General features: G+C 36.6%; 4 protein-coding genes and 1 pseudogene across 8 annotated transcripts; 3 read left to right on the top strand and 2 right to left on the bottom strand.

The window, feature by feature from the left end:
- Window positions 1-453: 453 nt before the first annotated feature.
- On the top strand, window positions 454-4,894 carry LOC113059846 (uncharacterized). Of its 2 annotated transcripts, none has more exons than XM_026228487.1 (4): window positions 454-607; window positions 2,567-3,295; window positions 3,382-3,414; window positions 4,138-4,894. In XM_026228487.1, exons 1-4 carry the CDS (start codon window positions 595-597, stop codon window positions 4,185-4,187), a joined length of 825 nt encoding a protein of 274 aa, XP_026084272.1. In that variant the 5' UTR covers window positions 454-594; the 3' UTR covers window positions 4,188-4,894. The 2 variants fall into 2 exon arrangements, with proteins under 2 accessions (XP_026084272.1, XP_026084263.1); XM_026228478.1 differs by lacking the exon at window positions 454-607 and adding an exon at window positions 1,118-1,271 and having other exon boundaries at window positions 4,138-4,891.
- A 1,387-nt stretch (window positions 4,895-6,281) lies between these two features.
- LOC113059822 (DNA-(apurinic or apyrimidinic site) lyase-like) lies at window positions 6,282-9,358 on the top strand. 4 transcript variants are annotated; one of them, XM_026228451.1, is made up of 6 exons: window positions 6,291-6,422; window positions 6,604-6,651; window positions 6,763-6,876; window positions 6,966-7,129; window positions 7,260-7,452; window positions 8,238-9,358. In XM_026228451.1, the coding sequence occupies exons 2-6, from the start codon at window positions 6,618-6,620 to the stop codon at window positions 8,750-8,752; spliced, it is 1,020 nt and encodes a 339-aa protein (XP_026084236.1). In that variant the 5' UTR covers window positions 6,291-6,422; window positions 6,604-6,617; the 3' UTR covers window positions 8,753-9,358. The 4 variants fall into 4 exon arrangements, with proteins under 4 accessions (XP_026084251.1, XP_026084244.1, XP_026084236.1 ...); XM_026228446.1 differs by having other exon boundaries at window positions 6,298-6,422; window positions 6,763-6,882; window positions 8,238-9,357; XM_026228466.1 differs by lacking the exon at window positions 6,604-6,651 and having other exon boundaries at window positions 6,282-6,422.
- A 600-nt stretch (window positions 9,359-9,958) lies between these two features.
- On the top strand, window positions 9,959-19,053 carry LOC113056671 (uncharacterized; annotated as a pseudogene).
- A 735-nt stretch (window positions 19,054-19,788) lies between these two features.
- Window positions 19,789-20,691, bottom strand: LOC113056662 (zinc finger protein 835-like). Its single transcript, XM_026223460.1, has one exon. The coding sequence runs from the start codon at window positions 20,689-20,691 to the stop codon at window positions 19,789-19,791; it is 903 nt and encodes a 300-aa protein (XP_026079245.1).
- An 85-nt stretch (window positions 20,692-20,776) lies between these two features.
- On the bottom strand, window positions 20,777-21,877 carry LOC113056653 (uncharacterized). The gene is made up of 2 exons (XM_026223449.1): window positions 21,835-21,877; window positions 20,777-21,435 (listed from the first exon to the last, which is right to left on the bottom strand). Coding segments are annotated over exons 1-2 (660 nt in total). The 5' UTR covers window positions 21,836-21,877.
- Window positions 21,878-22,913: the final 1,036 nt, after the last annotated feature.

The following is a 22,913-nucleotide window of genomic DNA, read 5'->3' as shown; positions in this document are numbered from 1 at the left end:
TGCCACTCCCTCATACACAACAGAACCGTATACTTCTGAAGTTTTGCTTAGTATTGTTTATTCAGAACCCATTTTTCTATTCCCCATTAATATTTAAAAGGGTATTGAAAAGGAAATATGAAATATATTGTAACGTCACTATTAAATTTGTTATTGTTAATGCCATGATATCAACATGAATTTACTAATAGAACTGAGTTTTTATCTTTATGGTCATTGTTACATTTTTGTCATTGTTTGTGATTGTTTGAACAGAAATTGATCACAGAGAGAAGGGCAATGTTCATCAGTCGGTATAACAACAGTTAAAGCTTAAACCCGAATACCACAAATCAGCAAATCCTCCTCAAATGATACAAATACAATACTAACAGAAAAACACAGATAACCTCACAGATAAGCAGCTTGAACATATACCCCATGAGACAAAAGATCAATCAGCTGAGGGAAAACAACAAAACTCAGAAGTAATGAAGAGATTAATGTGAAGAGGTCAGGAAAGGCAGCAAAAAAAGAAGTGACCAGAATCTTGAAACGAGAAATATGCAACTTTTTATTTGTCTATGAAAGGCACACTTTGACAAAGTGGACAGAATGGACACTGAAGGTGAGACAACATGCATGCAATTGACTGATGGTTTTGTTCTTAAAAAAAAATTGTACTCCATCTTTTCCTCAAAGACAAAATGGACTTTAATGGCCAATTGACTGTAGTTGTACATCACATGAAACATGATCGGCTAACTAGTAAACGCCAAGGAACGTCTCACTTGCATTTGATTTGACAATCTGTAGTATATTTTAATTTCATGGGATCTTTTTTTTTATTCTTTTCTGGGCATAAAATTGCTGGAGTTGTTGGTTATACTTTTTTTAAATGTAACTTTAAACCATATGTCATATCATATAGGCCCAAGTATAGTATTTTATGTGTTTAAACTGTAATTGATTACATACATGTACAAACCTATATTTTTGTTTCTTATGTAACGACAAACTACAAATAAAATAGGAATGTTTATCACAGTTTTCTTGTTATAATTCCTAATATAATTTCAAATATGTTCATGCGCCGTTCCCGCTCTTCTTCGCGCCTGCAGCACACCGGAAATTGTCATTGCCTCATCTATTGCATTGCTCCCTGGTGACTGTCACTTCCGTATGATCGCATTAAGCAACACGCTGCTGTGCGACACATTCACGTAGACACACTAAAGTCCAAACCTTGCTTAAAAAACTGATTTATCACACCGAAATGCATATCAAAACAGGTAAGAGGGAGCTTTAAGTTGTATTTCGCTGGCTTATAGTGAGCGTGTTTTGTAATATGAAGTTGTTTCGCTTGAGTGGGGCGGAATGACACTTACGAAACTTTTGTTTCTCGATCTTTCTGATGTCACTGTCATCTTTCTTTGTTATCATTTATGTTTGTAATGATCTGAAATTATAAGCAGGGGCTCTTATTTAATCCAACGGGTCAGGTTTATTGTGCTGAGCGGTGTATCCCGATGTAAAGGCGGTTGTTATGGGCGCTAAACATCCAAACACAAGCGGCCTGCTGTTAGCATTAGCATTCTTAACGACAAAATCTCTTTTAAGGCTCGTTAATGCTATTTTGACTCAAATTTGTCTGTATAATAATGGCCTAGATTTACAAACACGTTAATTTTGTTCATTTAGACAATAATAAATGCGTGCCAGTATCTACGTTTTGTGTCGTTTCCAGGCTGGTGTGGAATGACTGCGTGAAGGTAACTTACTGAAATCACCGAACTGTAATGAGATGTGTTATTAATAAATGTTGTTTAGGAGTAGGGAATGTTTTACAGATTTGTCTTATTTTCTGCCGTTGGGCCTTCGATTCTGCAGATGCGAATGAGGTGCCGACCAGAAATTTCCAGTTACATTTTATTGCTATGGCTCATTTACTCGACTCCTCGTTGCTTTGCTTGGGCCATTTCTCTGTGTGTAAATAAATAAATGGATATATATATATATATATATATATATATATATATATATATATATATATATATATATATAATGCTGGGTAGGCTAAATCATTATTAGATGATATTTACAAAGACTCCGTGCAGCCCAAAAATAACAATTAATTGTCATTGTAAATCTTTGACAATATCCTTTAAACCACTAGGTTTTTTCTCAAAAACAATGCAATTTAGTATTGATAAATATGCCTTTTGCGCTGAAAGCCGATGGAAGATTTATTTTTCCAATTAAGTTTTACATTTTAAGCTACTTGAAACTTGCAAAGTTTTTATTCAGAAGTTCATATAATGGATTGTTTTTAAAAATGTTCCACCAGGAATAATTATTTTTAATCTGATACTAAATGAAAAATCGTATTTAATATTTATTATGTGTGTTGTCAGTTGTTTTTCATTACTATTGTACGTAATAAAAGTTTTTAAAATTTCTTTTAAAATACACCGGTCTGGCCATGAAAATAGCAGAAACTCAAACTCAATGTTTGGGACAATCCAACATGTTTCATAACAGTTTGCTTGTTATGTCATTGAATAATTGAATCAGATTTTTTTATTAGGTACTTGGGAGTCAAGCAATGCAGCGTGCGAGTCCGACCCCTTGTGTGATCCTGCCGTCCTAGTGTCACCCTCTAAACCTGAACCACAGATCCGAAACCGTCGCCTCTCCCCCGGCTCTGGCAGCTGCGGTGGGGGAGGAGGGGGCTGTTCCTCTGGGATGGATAAACGTCAAGCCTCACCAGGTAGCCTTGAAGGTTCTCTGAATGGGGTGGGTCACACCCAGACCTTTACGCACAGAGAACGTCGTGTCCCAAATAAATCAAGAAGCTTTCGGCGTGACGGCCCAAGACCAGGGCCACGTTCGGACGAGAGACACTCCAGAATTGGTCAGAAAGAACGTTGGGTAGACAACAGCCTGTCTTTGCTCAAACCTCCACCTGCTTTCCCAGTGAAGGACAGTCCCGCCAAACTGCAGCCAGCCATCAGCTACGCCTCCAAGGTGAAGGCAGGGGGAGGTTCTGTTGGGGCGGCCGAAGAACCCCCTGGTATTGGGGTGTTGCTGCAGAACCAGTGGGGACTCAGCTTTATCAGCGATGGGCCGGAGGCAGATGTTCCCCAGGAGGAATCTCCAGATCTCCACCCACTTGCTGCTGGAGAGGTTACTGTAAAACCAGCCCATGTCTCTTCAGAGTCTCTGCCTGGTCAGGTCACGAGAGGCTCCGAGAGTTCAGAGGAGCTGCTGCTTAGCTGTCGCCACCTGGAGGAAGCATTGGAGTATCACACACAAGGTAAGATGATACATTTAATTTTTAGGTTTCAAAAGGCTTTCTCGTGTGTATTTCTTAACTTACTCTTAATTGTTTTTGATCTGCAGAATGGAAAGCAATATTTTGGAGACAAAAACAAGGTTGGTGTTTGAATGTTTTTCTTAATCTCCATTAGGGCCGCATGATATGTCAAAATTAAATCCGTATCTTTATATGGCAATTGTTAAATCACAGTTTTTCTGAGTTTCATTCTGAAACCTGACAGCGTATGGATCAATTTTCTGGCAATCTGTCAAAAATGAAGGAATTAATACATGTTGGTATTATAATTTTACAGTTATTATTAAATACTGTATTTTTATTAAGGTTACAATGTTGTAGTGCATTTCTTATTTTATTTAATTATGATCACAAAATCAAAGTAAATCTTTTTTTTATTTAATCAAAAATTTCATCTTAATTATTATTTATTTTTTCTTATTTATCTCAATAAGATAAGTCATTTTATAGAATTTGTCAAACACAGTCGAAATATTTTCTGTGAAAACTCAAGGAAAGATATAACTTGTAACAGTGTGTTTGTTTATATATATATATATATATATATGTTAAACGTTCTTGTATGAACTAAATTATTTTAGACTAAATTTGACTAATTAATTAGCGCAATTTAAAGTCACTTTTATTTATATAGTGCTTTTAACAACACAAATTGTCAAAGCAGCTTTACAGTTTAACATAGCAATGTCAGTTTTCTTCCAATATTATGTAGCCCTATTATACATAAAACAAGCAGAATTACCTTTTTGTTTTATGTTTTAAGATAATTTTCACAATTTTTACAGGTTTCCTTTGTTTTTCAGACCCTGCAAAGGTTGTTTGGTACAAGAATGCCCTGGAGTCACCTGCCTAGCACACACTACCACATCTCCACAATCACACACACACACACTCGAAACACACCCTGCACTCAGGTTCTCATCCCCTCAATGTTTCTGCTGAGACACTTTAGGACTAGTTCCCCTATGAAGATAATGTCTTGGACTTCTCGGTTGCCTTACAACAGAGTCTGCCTCAGGCGCAGAGTCCCTCTGCATACCTCTGTCATTTTAATGGTGGAGAATTGTTTCTTTTAAGAAAAAAAAAACTGCAGTTTTACAGTTAATAAATCCCTTTTATTCCTCCCTTGTTCCTACTTTTGTGCAAGTGGTTAAATCAAGCACTTTCTGACCTGTAGTTGAACACGTCATCCCTTTCTCTAAAGACTGACTTTGTTTTTAGAACCAAATCCTGAATGTCTTCATCAGTCTTCCCTCCGGTGATAATCCCTTTCTTGATGCATAAATTGTTCTCATGAAGTTTACAGAGGTGCCATTGGCACGTTACAGCAGCACCTTCAAATGTCTATTGGTCTTAATGCTGTTTTTTTAATATATATATATTTCACCCAGATTGAATGTCGGTCATAAATCCTAATAGGAATCCGTTGCTGTGTATGACCTAATTTTTTTTTTTTTTTTTTTTATAGAAACATACAAATAATTTACACTGGAAGATGTTCAGAGATTTAATCAAACAGTGTTGCCTAACAAAAATGAATAAACTTGTTAAAATATTTCATGGGCTTTTGGTTTTTGTATAAATTTATAGGAAATAAACATATGGATAAGATATTTAGTATTTTAGTAATCAATCTATTATCAATTTTCCATATCACTTTTTTTATGTAGAGTCACAGAGTGTTTCCATAACACACCTGAAATTCTGCTGTATTGAATGATCTTGCAGTCTATTTTGAAAGAAATAATTCACCCAAAAATAAAAAAAATGTGAGTTTGTTTCTTCATCAGAAAAGATTTGGAGAAATTTTGAATTACATCACTTGGTCACCAATGGATCCTCTGCAATGAATGGGTGCCGTTAGAATAAGAGTCCAAACAGCTGATTAAAACATCACAATAATTCACACCACTCCAGTCTATAAATTTACGTCAAGGTTTTTTTTTTTTTTTTTTTTTATCAGCTGTTTGGACTCTCATTCTGAAGACACCCATTCATTGCATCGGATCAAATGGTGAGCAAGTGATTTAATGCTATAGATCGGTTCTCATGAAGAAACAAGCTCATCTTCTACATTGATGGCCTGAGGTTTTTTTTTTTTTTTGGGACATTTACATTTTTGGATGAACTTCCTTTAGTGACGTATAATTTAAATGTGAGTTTAATACTGCTTTTATACAGCATTTCAACACATACATAATCAAATGATTTGAAGCTTTGGGTCAATAGGTGATTTTTATTCAGTGTTTTTACAAAAATATTTAACAGTTCTCCTTTAACTGAGCTATAAAACTACTTCTGTCCCAGATGCAAAATTTAATGTTGCGTGAGGATGAATAATTGGATCAATGAGTGCAACATGATTTTAGTGCAACTGAAATTCCAGATCCAAACATCAGTCCCTCCATGTGACCTCCACTTCATCTGTTCTGTACCTAAAAGCACAATAGACAATAAATGATCACAGCTAAACAAGAATTTTTTTAAATCTCAGATCTATATTTAATCTTAGCATAATGATGAAAATAGCATGGTTATCTGTGACACAAAGCAAAATTTTTTAATTAAAGGAATAGTTTACCCAAAATTGAAATGCAAAACAGTTTTTTTGGACTCTCATTCTGGCGGCACACATTCACTGCACAGGATCCACTGGTGAAAAATTGATGGAATGCTACATATCTATTATATTGGATGAAATTGATGGGAATAGTCTCTGCTGCAGGAAAGTAATGGGAGTTATCAGATCGGGGTGTTTTTAGACCATGATACCTGATTGGCTGACGTCATAGTGACGGTAGGCTCTCGTAATATTCGTGCTTACATATTATTACATTTATAGAAATATATTTTAAATATACGTTTAACCAATCATTTTATATACAAATAATAAATGCATAATATATGTATATAAAATTAAAGTTTTAGTCTTTAGTTTTAGTCAGGCAATAACTCAGACACGTCTTGATAGGAAAACATGCGCCTCGTGCACATTGCAGAAAGCTTCTTCTCCTTCCTCTTGGAGTGGTTCATAGTTCTGCACAGATTGAGGTTTCATTATATACCCAGCTAACGATTAAAGTGTTAGGTAAGGAAGAGCTATTTGTATACAACGAGATGCAAATTTAAATTCTCAACGCGGTCAATATAAATGGGTCTATTATAAACGCAGAGCGCGCGAGACATTCGTTCTTAATGTTTCATTCATTAAGGCCGCACTTTTGGCCATCTTACAAACGTATCTAATGTATATAAATTCGTTACTGCAGCATACTGCAAGCCCATGCATTTTGGTTTATGCAGTTCACGCATTTTATGTAAGTGATTTAATCACTCGTGTGCGAGCTATATACGTTTAACAGTCTTTTATTAGAGGTTTGCAGCGACCGATGCATAACGCATTCCATTGCGCATGTCCTTTCTTGTAGGTGTTCGTGTGTGTGCTGTCAGTTTCTTACGTGTGTGTGGTCTTAAAACAACTTTAAGCATGCCTAAAAGAGCCAAGAAGAATGAGGAAGCTGTCGAGGGGGAGACTGGCAATGGTGCTGGTAAAGAGTTTTAATAATGTATACAAGAAAAAAGTTTGCATCCTCAAAGAGTGCATCAGATAACATGTAGTTTTCTATTACAGAACCTGCAAAGAAAGAGAAAAAGGGGAAGGAGCCAGAGGCCCCAATTCTGTATGAAGATCCTCCAGATAAGACGTCCAGTAAAGATGGCCGAGCGTCTAACATGAAGATCACCTCCTGGAATGTGGACGGTCTGCGTGCGTGGGTCAAAAAGAAAGGCCTTGATGTGAGTTCAGCAAATGTGACATTGACTGTGTTTAACATCTACTGTTGATCCTCCTTGTGTAGTCTAGTCAGTCTCTGTCTTTATTTAGTATTTGTGTGCTTTATGGACTCTTCAATTTCTTTGTTTGCAGTGGGTGCGTAAGGAGGATCCAGATGTGCTGTGTCTGCAGGAGACTAAGTGTGCTGAGAAAGCCCTGCCATCAGAGATCACTGACATGCCTGAGTATCCACACAAGTACTGGGCTGGATCAGAGGAGAAGGAGGGCTACAGCGGAGTCGCCATGCTCTGCAAGACTGAACCGCTCCGTGTCACCTATGGTATTGGTAAGTGTCTGTTTTCCCCATATTTTTACAGATTTCAGTATTATATGAGCCATGTGAATTGCATAGTTTCATCTAAAATATGCATTTAAAAACACAATGCAAACAACCATGTTTCCTCATTTGTAATCAGAATTGTTTTAAATCTTTTGTCAGCAAAGTTGAACTGCATGCTCCTGCAGTTTTCAAACAAAATAAAAGCACTGTGTTTGAACATAAAGAAATTAATATGCCTATTTTAATTTGATGTTTGTCCTTACTATAATAAAATTGCTATTATTAATAATAGTACAGGTCATGCATTAATAATTTACAGGTCATGCAAGGTCATATTTCTTTATTGATTTAAGTTTTATAATTTAATTATACTATTAATGTTGTTGTTAGTAGTATTAAATATTTTCATTTTACACTTTAATAGTAGTATTGCAATTGTCATGTATTTCGTTATGGATTTCATTATGATTTTAATAATAATGTTATTTTTATTAGTAGCAGCAGCAGTAGTAATATGTAATATTCCAAAGAAAATATTTTACTGTATTATAGTATTGCAATAATTTATTTTTAGATTTAATTCTTATTTAAATTACTTCTGCTTTTGCCGCTTATCTTGTAATATAGTCATATTGAATGGGGAGAATTTTTTTTTATTGTTTCAGTTGTTATTATTGTTGTTAATTTTATTTTTATTTTACAGGACAATAGTTGTCATGTGTATAATTGTTTCCAAAATCCAAATCTTGAATTTGTTGTACGCTTTTAAATCTCATTCTGCTTCAATATAGGTAAAGAGGAACATGGTAAAGAAGGTCGGGTGATCACTGCTGAGTTTCCATCTTTCTTCCTGGTCACAGCGTATGTGCCTAATGCCAGTCGTGGTTTGGTGCGACTCGACTACCGTAAGACCTGGGATGTGGATTTCCGGGCCTACCTGAGTGTCTTGGACCAGCGCAAGCCCCTGGTGCTGTGTGGAGATCTGAATGTGGCCCACCAAGAGATTGATCTCAAAAACCCCAAGGGTAACCGCAAGAACGCAGGCTTCACCCCTGAGGAGCGTGAGGGCTTCACCAAACTTCTGGAGGCTGGTTTTACTGACAGTTTTCGGGAGCTGTATCCAGAACAAGCCAATGCCTACACCTTCTGGACCTACATGATGAACGCTCGAGCCAAAAACGTTGGGTGGCGTTTGGACTACTTTTTGCTGTCATCAGCCTTGCTTCCAGGTCTGTGTGACAGCAAGATCCGAAACACAGCCATGGGAAGTGACCACTGTCCTATAACCTTGTATTTGGCAGTGTAGATAAGGTTTCTCACGGCCCCAAGCTTTTCAGTTTCATCAGTTTCAAGGATCTAGTCCTGTTAGACCTAGAATACTATTTCCTTTCTAAAAACCAAATACAGGCCCATATGTAGGAATATGTGTGGTGCAGACACATTAAAAGGAGACGTGGATAAATTGCAATTATTCTGCTTTTATTGGTTGCCTGAAATCAGATTTTGACACTAAATTATCACAAAAAATCGTAATTTCAAGCTCTTAATCCACTTTATATTTGCAATGTTTTAAAAAAAACAACAACATATTTTATCTAAATGACAAACCCTGCCAAACTCATCAGTGTTGATCATAGCAAAACGTTTTGAAGCTTGTAAAAGGATATATGCAAGGATATATGATGTGTATGATTTGAATGAAGTTAAAGATCTTTGGTCTAGCAAAATAGATTTTGTCTTTGGTGCTATTTTAACATCTGGATTTTACATTACTCGTGATTTAGTGAAGTTAGTGGTGGTTAAATGTTACATATGCCACTTTGTTTCAAAAGACCAATGATTTTGCTTATGTGCTTTTTTTTTCTCCCCGAGTATGTCTGTCTTTAGCCATTTTTTTCAGATTTTGAACTAAAGTAGTTTATAAAAAAAGAATTTGTCTCTGGTCTTATTTTAATTTTAAACTTAAACCATACAACTCTAAGTAATTTTTTTTTAAAGCATTATACTTTTCTGTACTCTACAAATTAAAAAGAAGCTGATTAGAATGTATTTATGCATTAGACCATCATGTGTCTATATATTAAAAGAAGGTGGAAATAGTTTCGTTTGTAAACAACATCACGTAAGCCTACAAAGTACATCAAATCTGATACTGTAGTCCAAACTGCTCATAAGGAGTGTAAAATTATGGTCAAGGCTTTAAATACAAGACAGCGAAATTTTTGAATGACATGGCGAAGACTCCTGAATATTAATAAAGGCACGTGATCGAAACTCCCGGAAGGTTACCAAAGCTGGCTTGATTAAATTAAATATTCATGAGCTAAATCCACGGTCCCATCCTTCATAATAAGAGTCTCCTCAATTTGACAAATTTTTAAAACACGAACATAAATCCATATTTTTTTCTGGCCCCATGCCCCAGACCAGTCTAGATTAAACCACTTTAACAGTAAAACGCATACAAAACAACAGCTAAAGGAAAGAATGGTTTGAGATTTGGGTTTGTGAGATGGTCTCACAAAACCAGTATAATGTGGTTTTGCACCACCAGAGGGAGAACTCGAATTACACTGTAGACCAGACTAAAGCGGATTAGTCCAGTGTTTTGAAACGAACAAAATGGTCATGTGGAAACCGCACCGAGATTAAAAATTGTCCCGTCTGATAGCGGCTTTCATCTGAATTGAGATGCACAATTATTGAAAATATTAATTTCTAGATTTTGTTTAAACTTGATTTAAGTTGTAAACAATGGAAACACTTTGGAACAAGAAAATAGAAGGTGAGTATTTTTTTCCTGTTTATATTTCCATTTTCGAAAAAAATACAACACAACAGATGAACATGTTAAAGTGAAAGCAATGTAATGAAATCATTTTCATGATTATCACGCAACTTCCATTTCGAAAGCATTAAATGCATTTTGATTCAATTTCTTAGGATTTTCAAAAGATAGTGCAGTTACAATTTAAATTCGCTTATATAAAGACAAAGCTGATTAACATGCATGCATATGCTTCCTCTCATTGGATTTAGTTTTTTAAACCAGATCCTCTTTCATTGGTGCGTTTCATCATTACACCTTCAAGGCTACTGTCTGCAGCCATGTGGCAGGTGACTGAACAGAGACAGGTCCAGCACTATGGGATGCTGGAGGAGTTTGTAACAATGGTGACAGAGAGTGTGCCAGAACTTGCTTTTGAATGAAAACTTATTGATGTTTTTAATGGACTTTATACATTACAGGTGGTTCATGAAGACATGGGGGAATCTGAGGCCTGTTTCTTAGACCTCATTCGGACCTTTATTAGCAACCCTAAAGAGAGAGAGCATTTCTTTCAGGTTACAAACACATAAACATGCTCACAACACTTGGCTTTTTCTTTCTTTGCCTTGAAATGAATTATATCCCCTCCCCAAACCTGTGTAATTAACAGAACACTTTCCCAGAGGAATATGGCCCCAAGTTTGACAAAAACCTAATGTCACTTATGGAAGCCTTCCTCTTGCAGTTTGATCAGACGATTTCAGTCCCAGACCTTTCACAGGTACATCAATAAACATAAAATGTAAAAAGAACTGAACATGGTCACTGTATTATTTCTGCTGCAGTTGGTCTGGTTTTGTTCCTCAGACAGTCTCCTGGCTCAGGACCTGCCCATCTCTTCTGGAGGAATGTCTTCATTCAGTCTTTGTCCCAAAGCAGATGAAGACCCTGCTTGAAAATCATAGAGCTAATGGAAATCTTCAAGACAATGGTAGACGTTTTGACATTCAAATATTCCATACGTGTAAAAGGAAATAGAAAAAAAACAGTTATATCGACAGATTTCTTGGTGAAGAGCTGAATCAGACACACATCAAAAAAACCTCTAAAAAGTCCCCAAAAAAGAAAAGAGACGACAGCGCAGACGTATCCAAAGAATTCACATTTATCAATCATTTGGGTGCCTACACCGGTCAGTTCTTCAAAATGATTCGAAATATTAATTTTGATGAATCACTTTAATATACGCAACCAAGCAGATTTTAATTATTTTCTGCTTTATTTACTCAGAAGAGTCTACCTACCAGACATCCGATGCTTCAAAAGTCCCTTGGTCAGAGGAAGAAACATTCAGCCTCATTGACATATGGGGGAAAGCAGCGTCCAGCGGAGTCTGAAAGACTGCGCTCGCAATCGACACATATTCAACCTCATCTCGAAGAAGATTTTGGAGAGAGGCTTCACCAGAACTGCAGAGCAATGTCACGCCAGGATAAAACGCTTGAAAATGAGCTTTCGACAGTGCCATGAAAACACGTGAGTTCATTCACAAATGCATTTGCAGTCAAAATTAAATAGACTTTCATAATGAATATTTTAGTTTTTTTTTGTTTTTACAATGAAAGTCATTTAATGTTTTTATGGCAAAATATAGTTCTGTATAGTTAAAAAATGGATCCATCTTTTTACACAAGACATTACCATGACATTTACTAAGTTTAAAAGATAAATTAGTAAGATTTTTGTTGTTGTTGAAAGAAAAAAAAAAATATTCAACAACAATGCCTTAAATGATCAAAAATGACAGTTAGGACTAAAAAAAATAATGTTACATTTTAAAAATAAAATGCTGTTCTTTTGAACTTTCTGTTCTTAAAAATATATTCTAAAAATGTATCAGTTACCACTAAAAATATTATACAAGATATATATACATATGTTTTTGGAGGAGCAAATAGTAAGTAGTGAAATAGTTATAATTAGTCTGATTTCTGAAGGATCATGTGACACTGAAGACTGGAGTAATGATGAACATTCAGCTTTGCATCACAGGCACAATATTACTGTTTTAACTGTATTTTTATATAGTTAAATATTTGAACAGAAGGGGTATATAAATATTTGAACCATGAAATTGATTTATTTTTTTTATAAAACAGTTTATTTTCTTTTTTCTATGATTTCAAGTGACATGAACGTGTGTTTTTTGGCAGTATGAAAGGAGAGAGACCGGAATGGAAGTTCTATAATGTGCTGGAGACAATTCTGTGTCGTAAAGAATCTACAGAACAGGAAGACACTGTTACTGTTGACAGCATTCCAGAAGATTCCTCAGGACAGCAGGCAGAAGATGACACTGATTGGGATGTTCTTGGTCATGTCGGACTAGAGGGTACTCAGAATTTTTGGACATATGCAACAAACTATTTAAGACTTGATATGTTGTTAACAAAAAATTTATTTACCCCCTCTCAAGGCACCAGGAATATCCCATGGACAGACCAGGAAACACAAACACTCATCAGGATCTGGAGAGAGGACAAAACCCAGCGAGAGCTGAGAGGGGTTCTCAACAATGGGCACATCTTTGCCATGATCTCAAAAAAGATGGCTGCTCATGGCTATATACGAAACACAGAGCAGTGTCAGAGTCGAGTCAAAAGACTGAAGCTGTGCTTCAAACAGTCTTACGAGAGTAAACAGTGAGTGCTGTTCGACATCACTGTCAAAAAATTCTTGCTACAGTACAAGCAAACCCATCTGACATGAGAAACTAGTTTTTTAAAAAGTGTTTTCAAGTGCTGTTCTTGATTATTTTTGCAGCATTGAAGGCAAAGACCCAGTTGAATTTAAATTCTATAAACAATGCTCATCACAGATGAAAGAGGAGGAGTCAAGGGACATTGAATATCTGGTGTACAAGTACCAGGAAATAGGTTTGTTCCTGTCATCCTTGTAAATACTGTATTGTGTAAGTCTACTGTTAAAAAAATTTTTTTTTTGAAAGCATTTATTTTAATACATAAGGATACGTTAAATCAAAAGTGACAGTAAATACATTCACAATCTCACCAAAGATGTCAAATAAATGCTGTTCTTTTGGACTTTCTATTACTCACAAATTTCTACTACACAAATAGTAAGCTGCACAACTGTTTTCAGCACTGATAATAATAAGAAAAGTTTCTTGAGCAGCAAATCAGCATATAAGAAAGATTTCTGAAGGATCATGTGACACTGATGCTGAAAATTCTGCTTTACATCACAGGAATAAATTACTTTAAAAAATAAATTATCTTAAAAAATATTACAATAGAAAACAATTATTTTAAATTGTAATAATATTTCACAGTTTTTCTGTATATTTGACCAGAAATGCTTCTTTCAAAAACATTTACATTTCAAAAACATTACCGACCCCAAACCATTTTAAATGAAACAAAAAGAGCACACATAGCATAAATTGATATTGTAACTTTTTAATTGATCAAAAATGGGGATTCATAATTTTTAAGTGTCTAATACTTTTTGGGGTCACTGTGTCATGTCCTCCTGTCATCACCCAACATAGAAACAGCAATGAACTGTATGGACGATAGAAAGAAGGTCGCCTGGTCCGATGCCGAGACACTGATTCTCCTCCAGTTATGGGGCAATGAACAAATCCAGCAGAACCTTCAACGTTGCCCTCACAATGGCCACATCTACATGTTATACAGCTTAAAATAAGAGTGGCATCACTTTAGCACATTATTTATTAAAGGGGTCATATGATAGGATTTCAAGTTTTCCTTTATATTTGGAGTGTTACAAGCTGTTCATGAACAGATAAGATCCCTAAAGTTGCAAAGATTAAAGTCTCAAACCCAAAGAGATATTCTTTATAATGCCTTGTTTAAACATGCCCCCACATATCTCTGTCACTATGTGGGAAGATTTGCATAACACCACCCAAATGTTTACGTGAAGAAAGAAGGCATAACTTTGATTCTCGCTGTAGTAGTACTTGTTGTACTGTTGTTGCTCGTCATGCTGTGGAGACGCTGTGCTTTTATTGGTTTTGTCTCACCGCACCGGGACATGGCATTACAGTATGGCGAGGGAAATAACATTTCTGTCACACGCTTGAGGTATTCAGCCAATCACAATGCCCTGGATAGCTGGCCAATCAGCACACACCTCGCTTTTCAGAATGATGAGATTTGTAACAACGCCTCTTAGAAGGTGGGGCATAGAGGAGAAACAATAATGTACAGTATGTGGAAAATTATGTTTTTTTTATTATTATATTTTTTTTTTACCTAAAACTACATAAAAACATTTTTATTACACCAAATACACAAAAGATTGTTGTTTTTTAGCAATGCCATATGACCCCTTTAATATCGCCTAAGCAGTAAATATAATTTCAGTGTTTTTTCTGTGCAGTTCACCTGAAGCTGGACGTGTAGAATTCAAGTTCTATGATGTGATGGAAGATATTTTTCAAAGGAATGCTTCTTCTAAAGTGTTAGGAGATAGCGAATTATACAAAGGCATCAGATCAGGTACTTTTATTAAACATCTAGTTATATTGTGTGCAAGATCTGAAATGTTCTTTACTTAACTCACCTGCAGGCCATCCAATATGTTAATGAGTATGTTTATTAGAACAGATTCCATCACGCATGGATCCTCTGTAGTGAATGGGTGCCGTCAGAACGAGTGGCCAAACAGCTGATATAAACATCATAATAATACACACCACTCCAGTCCATCAGTTAATGCCATGTGAAGTGAGAAGCTTTGTGTTTGTAAGAAACAACTCCATGGAGTGGTGTGAATAACTTGTAGATTATTGTGATATTTTTATCAGCTGTCTGGACTCTTATTTTGAAGGCATTCATTTACTACAGATTATCCATTGGTGAGCAAGTGATGTAATGCTAAATTTCTCCAAATCTGTTTTAATTGTATATCATACTATGTAAAATAAGGGTTATATATTACAGTATATTTGTTTTTTCAGCCCAAAATTATTTTATAAATTGTAGTAATGCCTGATTTTGATACAGCAGTAAAAATGAAGTCTTTCCTTCTGTCAGAATCTCAGGACACCAGCAACAGTGTAGACCAGACAACATCCTGGTCAGATTCTGAAACTGTAGCTCTAATTGATGTTTGGGCAGAAAATGAGGTGCAGGAAGCCCTGAGAAGATCCGTCCATAACATCCACGTGTTTACTGATATGGCACAGAAACTTAACAATCAGGCATTCTTTAAAGCACCAGAGCAATGCAGATGAAAAATCAAGAACCTGAAAAAGAATTTCCGCTGGTGTTATGAAAGAAAAAAGTGAGATTCTTTTTGCTTGTTGACAGTGGCTTTAACTATTCATTCACTTTGCTTAATCATTTCTTCTATATTGTTCTCATCTAGATGTGGCATAGAGAAAATAGATTGCAAGTACTATGATAAACTGGAGCAGGTTCTGGGTGAAGAGACCTTTTCCATGGATGTCTATGATGAAGATGATCAAGATGCAGGTTTGTGACTTTGAAATTAATTAATTCATTACTTCATTTTGTTTAGGGTGGATCTCACAGGTCACATTTCATACCAAAATAACACATAAGAAATGTTCTTTTTCAATTAACAGCAATCAAGTTTCTTTTAGACATTTTACTTCAGTTTTTCTTATAATTATAGCTACTGATCATCATTAATGTATACTAGGTTTTTGTTTTTATCCATTTGTTCTCTGTCAGAATACCAGCAGACAGCCATGGTAGCTGTATCTGAGTCCGGCAGGAAGATGACCTGGTCAGACCGGGAGACGCAGGCTCTGGGGTGATGACCGAAAAACAGGCACATATACAGATATATTTCAAAGAGAATGATGGCACTGGGTTTCAACCGAACAGGCGTGCAGTGCCATTCTCGTGTGAAGAGACTCAAGTCCCAGTTTTACTATGATGGGTGAGTGAGAGCCAAACTCAGCAGGCTTTAGTCCTGGTAACATGTTAAAGATGTTAAAATCTGTTATTGCATTGATGACTAGTTCTTAAGGTTATGTTCAGAATGCAATAATTGTGTACTGCACAGCATACAATACAGTTAAAAAAGACATAAGAGACTTCTGTAAATAAATCAAAATATAATTGCTGAAGAAAGCTGCATTTATTTGAATGAAAATAAAGTGATAACAGTAATAATTTGGAATATTATTGCAATATAAAAATATTTTTTTCCTATATTAATATATTTTAAAATCAAATTTATTCTTGTGATGGCAAAACTGAATTTTCAGCATCATTACTCCTGTTTTCAGTGTCACATGATCCTTCAGAATCATTCTAATATGCTGCTTAAGGAACCCATCTTCTTATAAGTGTTGCTTAATATTTTTTTATTAAGCAACACTTAATACCCATTTTTTTTATCTTATAATGAATGTAAATTTTAAAACAACAACATTAGTTAGAAATATATTTTTTTTGTAAAATAAGTCTTAACTGTCACTTTTGACCAGTTTAATTGGTCCTTGCTGGATATAAGTATTTTTTCTTTCTTTTTTAATCTCTTACCCCAAACCTCTGACTATTCTTATAAATTTTAATATTTCACAATATTACTTTTTTAAACTGTATTAAATGCAGCCACAGTGAGCACTTTCAGCGTTTCAAAAACATTGAAACGTGATGCATATGTATAATAATAGGTAATAAAGCATGGTATCATGCTATTCTATAAATGTATTATATGTTGAATATTGTGTCCTCTTTTTAATGTGTTTTTCAGCAGGGAGGAGTGTAAATTCTATGATCATCTGGAACGGATTATTCTAAAGGACAGAACATCTGAGGGCCAGGACATCAGTGAGCTGGAATCCATAACGGATTCTGATTCAGGTATCAATCTCAATTTCAATTACTTAGTTTTCTTCTTTTTTTTTTTTTCAGATGTAGTCTCCCTTTATAACTGAGATCAGTTCTTCATTATATGAAAATGCTTGAATATAATTAAACTTTTACAGTTGATGCATTCGTACTAGTGAAATGTGTTTGCATGCCCATACTCCCTTGCTCTCTCCAAACCTCTCACTGCGGACGGACCTAAGCTAGCATGGGGTGACAGTGAGACACACAATCTTATATCAGTCTGGGGCAGCGATGCCATACAGGAGAGGCTGAAAGGCTGCGTCAAACGCAAACCTGTATTCCAGCAGATTGCACTGGTTATGGCCGAGAAGGGCTACAGCAGAACAGACGAACAGTGTAGCTCCAGGATCAAGAGACTGAAGGCCAGTTACCGCCAGTGCCTTGACAATTACAGGTAGATACAAAAACGTTGACCTCAAAAGTGGAGTATTTAAATCTGAAAATTTAATAGATTTTGTTATCACAACCTATAGAAATGAAGGGGAGCAAGTGGAGTGGAAGTTCTTCAAACAGCTAAATAAAATATTTGAGAAATACCCTCCAGATGATGCTGAAGCCACCATCGCTCAGGAGACAGAGGCATTTGGGAGAAAACCGGTCTGCAAAAGCACAGAGCTCAGGTGAATCTGAACGTGAATGTTTTTTTTTCTTATTTTCAATTTTTTAAGTGGAATTAATTTCCACAAAAAAAGTGCAGAAAAAAATTGCACATATGAATGGGGCATCAAAATACAAATGGAGATTAAGATTTTATTATAACAGAAAATGTACAGACGTCACCTTTTAATGTCAAATGTTAATGCAAATGTACTAGTACATATGTGTTTGAAGAAAAAAAAAACTTGTTGGTAATCAGCCATATTTTGCTACTGCACTTTTTCAGTAGTCTGGAGGGGCTAGAACCTTATTCTCCTGGATGTCTGGGCTGAGGAATATAAAGCAGATCTGACTGAGGTACTTTCTGTCATGTGGCCTGTGGACGATGGTGACACATAGACCTTTAATCGGCGGAATTCCAAGCATGAACTTGTCGCTGAAAAATCCAACACTATCAAGCAACAGAAATACAGAACCTTATTTGTGCAGGTTCTCTAATGCTGTGCACAAAATACACTGAAAGACAATTGCCTAATGGTGCTTTTCTCATGTGTTCTCATATGATCATGTTTTTACAGGGTAAATTTTAACACTGAACTTAAATTTGTCTCAGCTGTTTGGCAGCTTGTGAGTAGGATGGATTCGCATAGTAAGATGAGAGCTGAAGCCAGTGGTCTACTGAACAATACGAGGATCCTTAAAACCTCAAACTGACTCAAGTAACAGGAAATAGAAGAACCAAGTCTCAACTTGTAGCAAAGCTTTTTCATTTTAACAAAAAAATATTTCAGAACATAATGGAAAAACTGGAGGGAATTTAGTAAAATATTCACAGTGCAGAAAAAAAATAAACATCCAGAAAATTGATTTATATTGTATATTTGTATAATAAAAGGAAACAAATTTGTGCTACATGGGGAAAAACACTGAAAATAATTTACATTTTGTACATAAGCATCAACTTTTAAAGTATATTTGCTAGGTTTTACAAAATTTAATATATACATTTAACAAATGTAAGTTACTGTTACACAGGATGATGCCAAAGCTCACTGCTCAAATCTCAATCTCTTTTTAAGAGTATCCAATTTGTATTGGCATGAGCCAAATAAAGGATTAATTTTACATACAGTCAGAATTGGTACATGAACTTTGTGTACAAAAACATACAGCATTATATTCAGTGATTGTGGAAAAGTGAACAGACAGTATTGATGTTACAGTGAGTTTATCCAATATTTTGTTCTTTTGAAATCTTTGAAATCTCACATTGCTTTTGTCCTTAGGAATTTTACTATGCAATAAACTGATTATTTATTAGTTTGTTTGTTGAAATGACTTGTCCAGCATGATTGAGATAACACAATGACTATGACAACAAGCCTTCCGGATTGAAGAACTCCGTTATTGTCAACTTTAAGGAGTAGTTCATCCAAAAATTAAACTTGTACTCACCCTCAGAACATCCAAGATGTAGATGTAGTGTTTTTTTCATTGGAACCAGTTTGGAGAAATTTAGCCTTACATCACTTGATCACCAATGGAGCCTCTGCAGTGAATGGGTGCCGTCAGAATGAGAGTCCAAACAACGGATAAAAAAAAAAAAATCACAATAATCCACACCACTTCAGCCCTTCAATTAATGTCTTGTGAAGCAAAATGCTGTGAATAATAAATAATTTAATCAAAAACTTTACAACTTCACACTGGAGTGGTGTGGATTACTTGCGTATTATTATTATGTTAAAATTAGCTGTTTGGACTCTCATTCTGATAGCACCCTTTCACTGCAGAGGATCCTTTGGAGAGCAAATTTCTCCAAAACCCATCTACATCATGGGTGGCCTCAGGGTAAATTTTCAGCAAACTATTCCTTTAAAATACCAAAGAGTAAGAATTTATGTGTTTCTGTGTGCAGTTTTCAATCATAAGTCGCATTGTAAAAGCATGGTTTGGAATACAAACTTATATTACCTTTTAAAGTAAATGCAGTCAGCTGATCATTGTTAAATCCCTACTTTCAATTAAGGGTTTTTGTGTTCTTGTTTCATGCGGCTACGTGTTTTGGTCGTAGCTTCTTCTACGATTTCCTCGTTCAACCAAGTGAGTTCTCTCATGTTTCTTAAGAGGCCCAGCAAACTTGAAGCTCTTCCCGCAATGAGAGCACTGCCACGGCCGCTCACCCGTGTGGCTGAGCATGTGGTTCTTCAGGTGAGACGAGTGCTTGTATGTCTTCCCACATCTTTCACAGGTGAACGGCCTCTCGCCCGTGTGCACGCGCTCATGTCTCTTCATGTTCCCGATCTGAGAGAAGGCTTTTCCGCAGATCTTACAGCGGAATGGACGTTCTCCGGTGTGTATGCGCAGGTGGCACCTCAGCATCTCGGGTCCTGCAAACGTCTTGTTACAAAGGGTGCACGGGATCTTGATTCGTGGTCTCTCATGGTTGCGCTGGTGCTTTTTCAGGTCGAACATGTAGACGAAGGACTTGCCGCAGATGGAGCACAGATGCTGCCGCTCACCTGCATGATAACCTTTGTGTCTTCGAAGGAGGCTGGCATAGATGAAGCTCTTCCCGCATTGGTTACACTGGTACGAGCGCTCCATGGAATGGTAGCGGATGTGAATGGACAGCTTAAATGCTGTCGGGAAACTCTTGTCGCAGTGAGGACACTGGTGCAGGTTCTCTGAGGTGTGGCATTCACGGTGAATCTTCAAGTATGAGCCTTGAGAGAAGCTTTTGCCGCAGATGGTGCACTTGTACGGTTTCTCGCCAGTGTGCACGCGGATGTGTTTGATGAGGTCTGCTTTCTTGCGAAAAGTCTTGACACACTGTATGCATTTGAAAGGTCTGGCGAGCGAGTGTGTTTTGATGTGATTGGTCAAGAAGCTGAGGCACCTGAAGCTTTTGCCGCAGTCTGAACACTGGAACAGCCGCTCGCCCGTGTGAGTACGCATGTGATTCCTCAGCAGGCATTCGAAGCGGAACTCTTTGTGACACTCGGGACAGCTGTGTCTTTTCTCCTCCTGTGTTGTCTGGGACTCAGAAGGAGTGGCCGCTGCCTTTTTGGGAAACTGCGGCTCGAGGCGGACTGCTCTTTCTGTGAATGATAGACTTCACAGACGGTGGTCTTTCTATGACAGGAACGTAGATGGTCTCTTCCCTCACAATCTCAACAGGAGTTGGAGGCAAAACTGGTAGAGAGATGCCCTTTCCTGTTAATTCTGAAATCCACTGCTCTAAACTGACTTGCCTCACACCAGACGTTTCCACCATCTCTGATTGATCTAGAAACTGCAGTTGAGTCTCCTCCTCTCCCTCGTTTTCAAACTCTGACACCACCACAGTAGAGCCGTCTGTGGTTAGGTAGATCTGCTGGACTTCACAGACGCCTGAGTCTTTCTCTTCACAAAGTACCTCTTCTTGTTGTAAGCCTTCCTCTGCTTCTTCAGTGGAAGCTATTGCTGTGAACTCCTCGTTGCCCGCTAAAGGCTCAGCCTCTTCTGTGTAACTCTGAGAAGGGCTCATTATGGCGATGGCCGCTTGATCAGATTCTGATTGGTTCTCTGTGCCTTCTGATTCAATGATAATTGTCTCTTGTGCTATGGAGGTGGGAGGCAAAGTTTCCTCATGTTCAATGGTAATGTCAGGCGAGACTGGATGAGGCAAACAAACTACTTCAGATGTAGATGGAATGGACACTGTACAGGCCCAAAGAGAAAAATCCTTAGAAAAATTGTTAGATGTCTTAACATCTTATTTAGTTGACTAAACCCATATCATAAGGTCACATTTCACTTCAAAATAATAAATATTAGAAACTACATTTAGCCTGTCTTAAAATAATGTCTCAATGACAAAAACATTTTTTTTATTGAAAGTACTTAAAATAAATGCTTAACAAAAAATAATCAAATTAAGCTTGGAGAATGATAAGGTGTTTTTTTATTATCATTTAATTTCATTTTTTTATGGTGAAATATGACCCAGATATGTTTTTAAAGTCTCATATTAATCAAATATAAATTAAATGTCTCACTGTGTTTAAGTTATTCAACAGATGCAAACAAAAATGTTTCGGTAGCAACAGTAAAACTCACTTTCACTGATAACTCTTTGAGATTGCTCATTGTTTCTTGTGTGCAGTCCTTTTGGTTTTGAAATGCTGCAGAACATCCTTGATCTCAGCTGGATCTGAGAGTGGCTGCACAATCTCCTCCATCATCGAAAGACCGCCGCAAAGCCAGGATGCTGTCTGAGAAAGTCGACATTAGATTTACCTTTCACCTGAAAATGTTTGGTTTATTATTGTATTTGGACCATTTTCTTCAATCTGCCAGAGGACACACCTCTTTGAGGTTGGGCACTGGCAGCAGATCTTCTACTCGAGACAGGAATCCCATGCAAGGCTCTGTAAATACTGCATCATATCCAGATCCATATTCTACAGGGAAGACATGCTGAACACAAAGAGGCAGGGTCAAACATGAAAAAACATATTTTCATGCTTGCTTTATTCATTCACCTCATAGAAATGTAAAGAAGAAAGATGCACTAAAAGACAAGAGAGAAGTGAACAAATCTAACCTGGATGAAATTATCTTTCTTTTCTGCATCCTCTAAAATGTTGTGCACCATTCTGATAAATTTGTTATTGATGATCTCACTTTCCACATCTTTACACTGGAATAAATTGAAAGCAAAAAAACAAAAACAAAACAAGACAGTGATAACTTGCTAAAAAATAATTTCTGTATATGGTTAGTGCAATTACAAAGCAACAATTACTTTATGTGTGAGATTTCGCAGAGAATCCAGATGTGCTTGAATGACCCAAAGATCTGGCATTTTATCTCTTAGACAAAGCTCCAATATCACCTAAAATAAAAAAAATCCCAAGTTACTTGTTTCAGACTGTACAATAAATATATATATAAAAAAATGTTGCTTAATTATGACTACCTTTTTCCGCAGGTGAAAGATCAGTTTATTAACCAGACTTTGACTCATGATGTCTGGCACGGTCTCGGTCACCAGCACCACAAAATTGCTCCAGCTTCCCGTACTGTATTACATTACGACGCTGAACCATCTGCCATAGAAACGCTGACATCAGCCGAAGAGGAGGCACAACCAGACGCAGTGCAGAGAGAGGGAGAGCTTGGGGGAAATAAACACA

The sequence above is a fragment of the Carassius auratus genome, chromosome 4 (assembly GCF_003368295.1).
Source record: "Carassius auratus strain Wakin chromosome 4, ASM336829v1, whole genome shotgun sequence".
Taxonomy (NCBI): Eukaryota; Metazoa; Chordata; class Actinopteri; order Cypriniformes; family Cyprinidae; genus Carassius; species Carassius auratus.
Note: the sequence above shows the minus strand (reverse complement) of the source record. Positions and strands in the feature narration are given on the sequence as shown.

Bases quoted from the DNA above. Each gene is read 5' to 3' on its own strand.
- LOC113059846 (XM_026228478.1), top strand. The intron at 3,296-3,381 runs GTAAGATGATAC...TTTGATCTGCAG, and splicing joins ATTGGAGTATCACACACAAG to AATGGAAAGCAATATTTTGG. The intron at 3,415-4,137 runs GTTGGTGTTTGA...TTTGTTTTTCAG, and splicing joins ATTTTGGAGACAAAAACAAG to ACCCTGCAAAGGTTGTTTGG.
- LOC113059822 (XM_026228446.1), top strand. From the start codon at position 6,618: ATGCATTTTGGTTTATGCAGTTCACGCATTTTAT. The intron at 6,883-6,965 runs GTAAAGAGTTTT...TTTCTATTACAG, and splicing joins GGAGACTGGCAATGGTGCTG to AACCTGCAAAGAAAGAGAAA. The intron at 7,130-7,259 runs GTGAGTTCAGCA...CTTTGTTTGCAG, and splicing joins TCAAAAAGAAAGGCCTTGAT to TGGGTGCGTAAGGAGGATCC.
- LOC113056662 (XM_026223460.1), bottom strand. From the start codon at position 20,691: ATGCGTACTCACACGGGCGAGCGGCTGTTCCAGTGTTCAGACTGCGGC.